The following is a 10,971-nucleotide window of genomic DNA, read 5'->3' as shown; positions in this document are numbered from 1 at the left end:
GATTTGTTTGGAATTATTTTAGTTGAGGAAATAGAGCATAATCAGACAACGGTGTTCCTAAAATGTAAGTCACTTAAAATTAACTCCTGTATAAAATCAGAAATGTATAAAAACGTTGTATAAATTCAATGTCACATTTGCAAACTCCCTTTATAATCATTAAAATTCTGTCACTCCTCTTAGTTCATCGCGATAATTAATGAAGCTCTCTACACTGCACACTGAATCGATTATTTACATCGTCTCTACACTTATAATGAATGACAAAAACTGCAGTCAGCTTTCACGATCTGTGCCGTGAGGAGCAGCGCGCGCACCGATAGAGAAGCATTTCCATTGGCTGCAGTCTGCAGGTATTATGGCCAATCACAAAAGACGGCAGTGCGCAGCAAACACAAATATCCCTTTACATTTTTTGTCTATATCGCGCTAGGTTTGTGCAGAACTGGGATCGCTTTCGTAGTCTTTTGAATGGATAAAATATAGAAATCACTTTAATTTCCAAATAAACCTAACCAGTTGGAAATGAAACGCCGTCCCCCCTCGAAATTCACTCCCCAGACTCCGTCCCCCCCCATTTCTAGCCTTGTATATGTATTGGTAGCAAGAATTTTATATTCTAAAACTGCTGTTAACTATATAATACAATTTTACTAGTAATAAAAAAAACAATCCCTTAAACATGCTTTCATTTCTCTCCCAATCCACCCTACCATTAAGTTTTACAAAAGGAAAAGTTCACTTAAATGCATTTAAAATGAGAAAAAATTAATCCAGAAACTTTACACATTTAAATCAACAGTGAAAAGCTGAAATAATGAATAAACAAATGTAAAGACATATACAATTTTGCATCCCTAAAGAAATCTTTTTGATCTTAAAAAACCTACAGGAAGGAAAAAAAGGAACCCAAAGTCAAACATTTACGCAAGGAATCCATTCTGATCTCAATCGGATTGTGTAACCATAATCCTGAGGGTGCTGGAAAAGCATACATTCATGGTTTTATAACTGCAAATATGCAGACAGGTCCTCTGAAGTTCAGCACAGATACGGGTCATATTAAACGTTTGCCTCAATGCATCAACACGTGCTTTTACCTTGAGAATACTGGGAGCAGGACACCACTTGCTGTGGACTGAACACCGGCTGCTGCGTGTTGTTTGTCTGGATTCGGACTCGTGCTTCAAGCATTCCCATAGTGGAGAAGGAGTAACAGCTGCCGCATTGAGCTTGAGAGAGAAAAAGAAAGAAATAAAGGAGGAAATCATATAGAGATCAAAAATGACAATTTACAACCTCATTACTTTGTCCTACAGATCCATCCTCTAATCCGCTCTCCTTCCTCCTCTAATGCCTCCTGAGCATCTGAAGGAGCTCTTAACAAAAGTGAGACACTATCAGGCTCTGAAAGGAACGGGCCACTCCAGACACGTCGACCATCGCTTGAAGAGCCGATCATCTCACACTTATTTCAGAGAGAAGCTACCAGCAAGACAATATCAGTTTGTGTTTCGCATCAACAGTAAAAGACTGACTAGGAAAGATGAGATTGTAAACCCAAGAGTAGTACGAGTATGATTTAGGTACAAGTGGAAAAAAACTAATTCAAAAATCATATTGTGATTAGAATCTTTGGTCAAAGATGGTTAGACTTCTTAAGACAGAGAGAAATAAGAGGGCTTTAAATAGACCGTTTTATGCCTTACATGTAAATACACAACACAGAATTTCTGAGGGAAAAAATCATTAGGCTACTGTAAGAATAAATGAAATAATTTAAATAATGTCTAAATAATTAGACATGTTAAAACACAGAATTTGGTAACAATAAAACAAGGTTGGAAAAAATAAATAAACAATTCACAATCAATTTATCAAAAGTTTAGGGCCCTATGAAATGTTAAGTTTGATGATTTTAATTAATTAGACATGTTTTTGGATTAATAAAATGTAATTTATCCATTAAAAAGGAGTCCAGAAAAATTTAAACTGAAAAAAAACAAAACAGAAAAAGCCGTAAACCTAGGGGAAACACTGCAATCCAAAATATCCATTTCCCAAAAATATCCTAAGAATATACAGCTAATTATAAAATACATTTAAAAACAAGATTTAGTTACTGCATGTACCACACATTTGCTGTAAAAAACAAAAACAAAACACATTTGTAGTAATTGAAAAAGCTGAATTAAAAATATTTTTAAAATGAAAATAAATATTACATTAAAAACTTTTGTATGTGTGACATTTGTAATTGTCATTTAAGTTGAATTACTCGAATTGCTAAAAATGAGAAATTTAAAAACAAAACCAGAATAAAAAAAAAAAAAAAAGTTACTAAAACTATACATTAAAATTTAAACAAAAAATATAAAAAAGCCAATTGAAAAATCAGTAAATTCTATAAAAGCAATAGCAAAAATGGCCCAAAGGAATCCACAGAAGGAAACCATGGTTTATATGAAATGTAAACTATAAATATTAAATTAAATATCTTTAAACAAAAAATATAAAAAAGCCAATTGAAAAATCAGTAAATTCTATAAAAGCAATAGCAAAAATGGCCCAAAGGAATCCACAGAAGGAAACCATGGTTTATATGAAATTTAAACTATAAATATTAAATTAAATATTAAATATCCAGAGGTTCTTCTACGGAAACCTTACTTCACAATTATTATACACTTATACAAATAAAAAAATAAATACTGCATTAAGTTTGTTAGGGAAATTTCTGTAAAAATGAACAATAGCCAAACACACTAGACAAAAACCTCAATTTCCCGGTAGTGTTTCTAGCATCATTTATCAGGCTGTTCTATAGTAAGAAAAGCTACATCACTCAATGACACACACTTCCTGGATTGGAGAGTAAACACAATAAATCAATAGTAGCATACTGAAGTTATTCCCAGGACTCAACTGTAGGTGGTACAGGATTGCGAGAGGTTTTTGATACAAATCACATGCTCAACTCTGAGCAATGCAGGACATAGATTGAAGCAACCGTTTGGTAGCAGTATTTCCTCTTATTCTCTCTCACACACGCACCTTGGTTGCGGACAGGGCTAACATAATTGACTCCGTTCATGTCTCTCCAGTCCCAGTGTTCTGGAAGACCGGCTGCCATCTTACTGTCTGCGGAAACCGTCACAGGCCTGACACGACTGAGAGAGAGAGGAAAAACCTGACATGACATCTTTGACCATTTATCTTATAAACTAAATGTTGCTGCTCTTAATATTCACTACACATTATCCTGCAGAGGAAAAATCGCCAATACGGTTCGTTATTTTTCAGTTTTAAAGGCATCAGTTATTTATTTTTACACAAAGCCCTGACTGCACCAATTAAAGCAAGCGTACCGTGGTATACGAGAGGCATGTCCTCCTGATCTTCTCAGCATCTCCTGTATGGTGAGGGTCTCATGGAGACTGTATGTTGTCGCTTTCCAGGACTTCTGAACAGAGTTTATTTGATTCACGAACTCCATGTTGTTTGTGTATGGCAGCTTCATGAGCCTAGAGATCAGATGATGTTTGGTTGATACCATACAAACCAATAAATAGTTCTTAGCAATGCATATTACTAATCAAAAATTAAGTTGATATATTTACGGTAGGAAATTTACAAAATATCTTCATGGAACATGATCTTTAATAAATATCCTAATGATTTTTGGCATAAAAGAAAAATCGATCATTTTGACCCATACAATGTATTGTTGGCTATTGCTACAAATATACCCCAGCAACTTAAGACTGGTTTTGTGCTCCAGGGTCACAAATACATCAACTATTCAAGGTTGATGAAATCACACAAGATCTTATCAAGACATACAGCAAGATAAAGGACAATTGCATCACAATAGAGAAACAAAGACTGCTGACACACTTACAGTTTGTGTTCAAATCCAAGCATGTGATTGTGGTCGATTCGAGGTGGGATGGGCTGCACCTTCTTCCCAGTGAAACAGGCCCAGTTATTCCCCAAAACATCATGAACCCAACCAGGCAGCGTCTGATCGCAGTAACTGGTCACCTCTGAACCCTGCTGAGAATACTAGACACAAAGAGAGAAAAAATACTCAATGCAATAAAATTACTGTTAAAGCACAATATTTAATCCCCTTTAAGACATTTATTAATATGAATTAACTGCTTTTAAATATTTTAAAATAAACATTTTATGTGATTCCCCAGCAACATCTTGTGAAAAACTAGATTAAAAAAAAAGAAAAGAAATGTCTAGTTATACAATTTTTCATAAATTTGTATATGAAGGCAAATGTATTCATATTCTCTTGACTTCTTAATGTTTGAACTCAGCAGTGCTATTATTAACTAAAACTATTAAAAATTGTTTTTGGTAATTGAAATCAAATATAAAAATAAAAAAAGTTAAATAAATTTTAAAATTAGAAAAAAACCATAGTAACAGGTAACCAATAATATAAGTTGAAGCTAAAAAAAAAAAAAAAAAAAAAAAAAGACTAAGAAAAATGACAAAGGCATATAAATTACTAAAACTAAAATATGAAAGTTGAAAATATAAAAATAAAAGCCATTTTCAAACATCACTAAATACTAAATTAACACTAGAAATCAGACCCTAGTCATTTAAAAAATTTTTAAAAAGATGATTGCATGTGTAAAATCAATCATACCACATTTATTGAGCTAGACACACCAGTACAATAAAGAACAGTGAAACACAAAAGAGCCGATGTCAGAATTTCCCTTCTGTTGTGAAACCTCAGTCATCTGACCAGTCATGTGTTGTCACTCGAGACTAAAAGTGTCTCATCATGCTTACCTTGAAAAACCCGAACCACTTGTAGTCATTGATCACCACTTCAAAGCCCTGGTTATAGATAAGAGTGAAGAAGCCAGTGTGACCGAGATCATCCACAGCTAGAGACAACTTCTGCAGGTCCACGGTCACCGTTTTCACGGACTTTCCTGTTTAAAAGTCAAAAACGCTTAATTTAGAAACTTAAGGAAATAGCTTTGGTGTTATGCAAACACATCGGCCGCCATTCAAAATCTGCCAATGCATCATATGTGCTATGAATGTTCAGATGCACCTATGATGCTCACAAATGCTGCCTTTGAAGGCAGTTCACTAGGTATTAAAACGCAGACAGCATGCACAAAGGAAAAGGAAACAACGTAAACCAAAAATGAAAATCAAGTTGATACTTTTGTACTGTCAGGCAGCATTAAAGTAGTAATGTAACATTGTCAATTAAGATAAATATGCTTTAATGGACACTGACAAAATACTATACTACATTAATATGGCATTACCCCGTTTTTGACATGGTATTCTTTGAGTAACCATGGCATGGTAGTCATTCAGTAGCATGGTAAATAATATCAGAGTATAAATGTCAATACTAGTTCCATGGTACCAGTGTGTTTAAGAATATACAAAAAAACAAAAGTATAAAGTAGTTACTTTGGAAATACCATGGTATATAAGCATGACAATCACTCAGTAGCATGGTAAATGTCAAAGTATTATGGCAATACTAACAGAGCTGCCTATGTAGACTGCATTCTGTACATCATGTGCTTTTGATCCTGCTTAACATGTATTCAAAGGGGTCGTGTTTAGTCACTATTTAGTGTGGTATTTTTTTGACAATATTCACTCATCATGACAGTAAAATAGGGCATTCTAAGTCAATATACTGCAGTATTTCCTCTCAATCAGTAGAAAATATGGTTAACACCCGGTCATGCATGAAAAAAAAATACCGTCATGTACCGTGAAACCGGTATAATTTTGAAAAATACCGTGATATAGATTTTTGGTCATACCGCCCAACACTATTTAGATGCACCCATGATGCCTTCATAGGAAGCATTTGTGGGCAGTTCTCTAGGTTTCAAAACACACCCAACATATACAATTTGAAAAGCAAACCATATAGGCCTACACAAAAACAAAACGGGACAATAATATTTATACTTTGTACTCTCAGACAGCATCATTGTTTTTTTGACATGGAATTCTTTGAGTAACTTAATGGTATATGAACATGGTAATCATTCAGTATCATGGTAAATAATTAAAGTATAATAGCAATGCTAATCCTTGCACCATGGTACTACCACAGCACCAGTGTTATTAGGAGTATACAAAAAGCCAAAAGTATATCTCAATGCCATCCTTAATGCATCATTTTAGTATAACGCCAAAAATTAGGTCGATTGTATTAAAAAGAGGCACAGAAGACCTCAGCATGAAACCGAAAGTAAATTGAACTTCCGTGAGGAAGACAAAAGCGCACTGATTCAGATAGCTGTGATGGTCTGGTCTGGTCTGGTCTGACCTGTGCTGGAGCAGTTGATGGTTCGGTCTTGACCCACATTATCAACGCTGAAGATCCAGGTGCCCAGCAGCTCCTCATAGGTGCAGTTGGCCGGAGTGTCGGCCGCAGACCCGCCGATAAACGCCAACAAAACAATGAGGGCGAGCGCACGCATCGCGACAGCAGACTGACGGTGATTTGTAACGGGACAGCGCGGGGTTAAATACTGACCGGACGCAAGGAAACTGACGCGTGTCCTTCTCGTCCTTCCGCGCACCTGCTGCACTAAAACTCTCAGCTCACCAGCCGCGTGCCACTGAACTTATACAGCGATGATCATATGACACGAGTCACATGACACGCCAGTGAGCGCACACAGAAGTAATAATGCTATCATCACGCCAACAAAAACACATGCATCATGCAAACAGGCGCGTTTGATTCTATCACACACAATAATTAACTCTTAAGACAAAACACGCATTAACTCAATCACATACATTGACCACAAATATAAAACCCATTCATCATACGGACAAATACATAGCCTATAATCTAGTCGTGCACACACATTTACAGTGACACAATTACTCAACAAAAACAACAATCATATTGAAGTCAGAAATACATCACGTTACAGAGCTTAAGTGCATTGCAAATGCTGTGTTGTGTTGAATTTAAATTCTAATGATGTTTTCAACAAATATGTCTCCAAAGTATAACTGCATTAGAAACATGCAAACCATAGAGACAGATCTTTAGTGAAGTGAAAATTTACAGCCATGACCTTTAAAACCTGAGTCACGCACTTCTCACAGATTCTAAAGTCTTCTGTGGGGATTTTATAACCGCTTTATTAGCAAAACAACAGAAGGACGTGCCAGTGAGAACTTAGGCATTTCACTTCTGACTTATTTAAAGCATTTGAGGTTAACTGTTTTGAGGCCTGTAAATAAAAGATTCAGCTATTTGCTTAAACATTTTGCTCTTTTAGGTCTCTGCTTCTGTGTGTTTCAATAGCACAACATTGTGTGCTTGTCACAAAGTTAATGGAAATGTTGACCCCAAAATGAAAAATTGCTGAAAATGTCCTCACCCTCAGGCCATCCAAGATTAGGATGAGTTTGTTTCTCCATCAGATTTGGAGAAATGTAGCATTGCATCGGTGTCTCAGCAATGGATGCTCTGCAGTGAATGGGTGCCGTCAGAATGAGAGTCCAAACAGCTGATAAAAACATCACAATAATCCACAAGTAATCCACACCACTCCAGTCCATCAGTTAATCCCATGTAAAGCGAAAAGTTGTGTGTTTGTAAGAAACAAATCTATCAAGATTAAAGGGGGCATAACACACACAGTTTCACCCAATCTCATGTTAATCTTGAGTACCTATAGAGTAGTACTGCATCCTTCATATCTCCAAAAAGTCTTTAGTTTTATCATATTTATAAAAGAAAGATACAGCTTTACGATTCTCTCCGGAAAAAGCCGAGCTCCTGGAGGCGCGCCGTGGGCGGAGCTAAAGAGTGACGAGCACTTGGGCGCCGAATGCCAACAAAACAGACATTTGATGCCGTTTCACTTACCGTCTGCAGTTCTGAATCATGACCGGGATCTTTTATAGCTGGGACCGCTCCATCTTTCAGTATCAAACAATGTGCAAATCCAGAGTCGAACTGGACCTTGTTTATAAAACGTTCGTCAACAAACACAAAAACTGACACTCCGTTGCTGCCCATATAAGGAGTTCCACCCTCGTTTACGTCATTAAGAGCCACGATCGAAAAAAACTCTCAGAAACTTGTACGAACCCGGAAGTAAGATTTTTGGCACAGAAATACTCTGTCATACATCCAAATTGTTTTTTGAAACTTTGTCCATGCTTAGCATGAGTATCCAACTCTTTAACAGTGTAAACAACTCTGGATGCATTAATTTTTGGGTGAACTATTCCTTTAACCCTGGATTAAAATTTTTACTTTAAATGTCTGCTTTGAATTCACTTTTAAACCCGCATTAAATGTGCCACCACATTTGTTCTGGATAAACAAACACTTTAGAATGATAAATTAACCTCTGATGGTAAATTGTCCACTGTGTTAGTCACAACAGAGCTTTTCTTCAGTAGATGGTTTGATTTTAATTGCGCAAATCACTTCCATCCATAAGGGTCACACTCTCATTCTCACAATTCGATTAAAATTTATTAATGTCACAGTTTCAGCAACAACCAATCACAAACTTGTCAAGCTTGCCTCATTAAATATTCATGTGCTTTGAACAGTTCATGCAAGTTTCAGCACCTGGTTGAAAAACCCAACAGATTTTCAGTATGATAAAAACAATATATAATTGCTAGGCTGCAGCATGTAGCTTCTGCAAACACACACACTAAATCATTAAGACTTTAAGCAGCATAACACACATTTTGACCTTTGGGAACAGTAATGTGCATGCCCCTCTGCTGTATGAACGAAAACTTCCTTGCCCCATTAGTGGTTTAAACACCTAATGATGCAGTAAGCAACAAAATATATGGAGCCAACAAACATTGCCTGCATTATGTTTTCCTAAATGCTATTGGCTGATTAAATTTAGAGCTGTTTAAGACAGAAAAGGCCATCTGACGTCCCCCTCTGAGCTCAGCTGTCTCTTCTACTGAACGAACAAGCTGGTGCATTTAACGAGCCTCATTAACCAATCAGAACAGAACGGGAGGGGGAAGACAAAGAGGAGCAATTACCACAAAGACTATATGATTCACACACTCCATCCTAACAGCCCAGAATAGACAGTGCTGAAATGCACAGGAATTAGTCACTCGGGCTATTTAGATGTACAGCACTGCCAGAGGGGTGTGTGTGTGTGTGTTAGGAAGACAGAAGGAAGTGAGAGTTTGAGTGCATCCACTTTAAAACAGCTGTTTTATTTGGAGTCCTGGTGTGACACCAGGGTTTCGTCTGCCAGAATTGTTTTGAATCATTGTCGTATCGCTGACACTAATGAGAAGATGATTTCAGGGCAGTTTCCTGTCACTGTTAAGCTTGTGAAGTGGGAAATGAAAAGGAGAGATCGCAGAGCACTAGCATACTGCACTGCATACTGTTTAGAATTTATAAAATAGTAAACCGAACGCACTCATAAAAATATAGCTTCCAAAAGGGAGTTTTCGCAACAATGCCATAAAAGAACCATGTTTGGTTCCCCAGAGAACCTTTAAGTAAACTCTCCTTGAACAATTTTCTTAATCTAAAGAACTTTTTTTCTGCTATAAAGAACCATAGAAAGGTTCAATGGATGTTAAAGGTTCTTCATGGAACCATCCATGCAAAAAAAATAAAAACCGTTACTTTTAAGGGTGTAGTATGCAACGTTGTCATATGACTTCATTATCTTACTCATTTAGGTTATTTTGCGTTTTTAAACATCTTAACCCTTGGCAGTCGGACCAAATAATGACGTGAAATAGATGTATTAGTATTATATCATTAATACTTGTAATCATAAGTTATATTATTAATTCTCATAGTTAATACTCATAATCACAAGTATTAAATCGTTAAAATGAAATCATATATTTGTCCTCAGTATACATACTGTATACTGCAGAAATTGTAATATGGTAGCATGCATTTGCCATTATTATTATTCAGTGAAGCTCCGCTGTTACAGATGAGCACACAATACGAGTAAAATGGCACACATGAAACAGGAAGCAGCCTTTAAAGGGGTCATATAATGTTGCTAAAAAGAACATGATTTTGTGTATTTGGTGTAATGAAATGTGTTTATGCAGTTTAAGGTTCAAAAAACATTATTTTCGAGCCGTTTTAGGTAGGCGTGGTTGACTCTTAACTTTTATAAAGAATATCTCTTTGGATTTGAGACTTTAGTCTTTGCAACTTTACAGATCTTCTTTATGCACCAAGAGCTTGTAACACTCCAAAGAGAAAGGAAAACTTGAAATCGCATCATATGACCCCTTTAAGACAAGACAAATGCAACAGCATTACATGATATGCTCATGTGGAGGGGCTTGAGGGCACTTGAAATTGACAGCTGTGTGTGTGTGTGTGTGTGTGTGTGTATGTGTGTGCGCCTAAAGTGGTCTTATATGTGATTAGTGCAATCACCACACATTTTCATGGTGTGTGTGAGTTTGAATGACATGATCTCGGGGTCTTGAATTCAAACGTGTTGCTGTTCATTGCTCTCGCCCACACGTAGTTACATAAGCTCGCCATCTGCTGTCACTCCAGTACAGTGTTAAAACACACACATGCATCTTACCCCAACTCAGACTATTTCTATAGTATGCAGTATGCATTATTAGTATATAATTTTCCTGTATGCATAGAGTACTCTGTATGTATTTGACAATATGTGCACTGAACAACCAAAGACAGGGACTTGTGGAACAAGTCCACCACACAATAAAAAAAGATAAAAGATAATTGGGACTTTTTATCTCACAATTATGACTTTTATTCTCAGAATTCTGGCAATTCTGGTTTTTTTTTTTGGTTCTGCCAAGGAATAAAAAATGTAAATGCGACTTTTTAATCTCACAATTCTGATTTTTTTTCTCGCAATTGCAAGTTTATATCTCACAATTCTACGTTTTCTTCTCGCGATTCTGAGTTTGTAT

The 10,971-nt window shown here is 36.3% G+C and overlaps 1 protein-coding gene across 2 annotated transcripts in view; it reads right to left on the bottom strand.

Moving 5' to 3' along the window:
* Positions 1 to 6,651, bottom strand: part of LOC107731820 (dipeptidyl peptidase 1-like) — an 11,182-nt gene extending 4,531 nt beyond the window's left edge. For both annotated transcript variants that reach the window (XM_016543003.1, XM_016543002.1), the window contains exons 1-6: positions 6,344 to 6,651; positions 4,819 to 4,964; positions 3,902 to 4,065; positions 3,369 to 3,524; positions 3,055 to 3,170; positions 1,101 to 1,232 (exon numbers count right to left, since the gene is read on the bottom strand). In XM_016543003.1, the coding sequence (XP_016398489.1) occupies positions 1,101 to 1,232; positions 3,055 to 3,170; positions 3,369 to 3,524; positions 3,902 to 4,065; positions 4,819 to 4,964; positions 6,344 to 6,497 (868 nt within the window). In that variant the 5' untranslated portion in view covers positions 6,498 to 6,651. The remainder of the gene's footprint in view (positions 1 to 1,100; positions 1,233 to 3,054; positions 3,171 to 3,368; positions 3,525 to 3,901; positions 4,066 to 4,818; positions 4,965 to 6,343) is intronic.
* Between the last annotated feature and the right edge of the window lie 4,320 nt (positions 6,652 to 10,971).

The sequence above is a fragment of the Sinocyclocheilus rhinocerous genome, unplaced genomic scaffold (genome assembly GCF_001515625.1).
Source record: "Sinocyclocheilus rhinocerous isolate Xijiao unplaced genomic scaffold, SAMN03320098_v1.1 scaffold219, whole genome shotgun sequence".
NCBI classification, from domain to species: domain Eukaryota; kingdom Metazoa; phylum Chordata; class Actinopteri; order Cypriniformes; family Cyprinidae; genus Sinocyclocheilus; species Sinocyclocheilus rhinocerous.
This window is presented reverse-complemented; position numbering and strand designations above follow the sequence as displayed.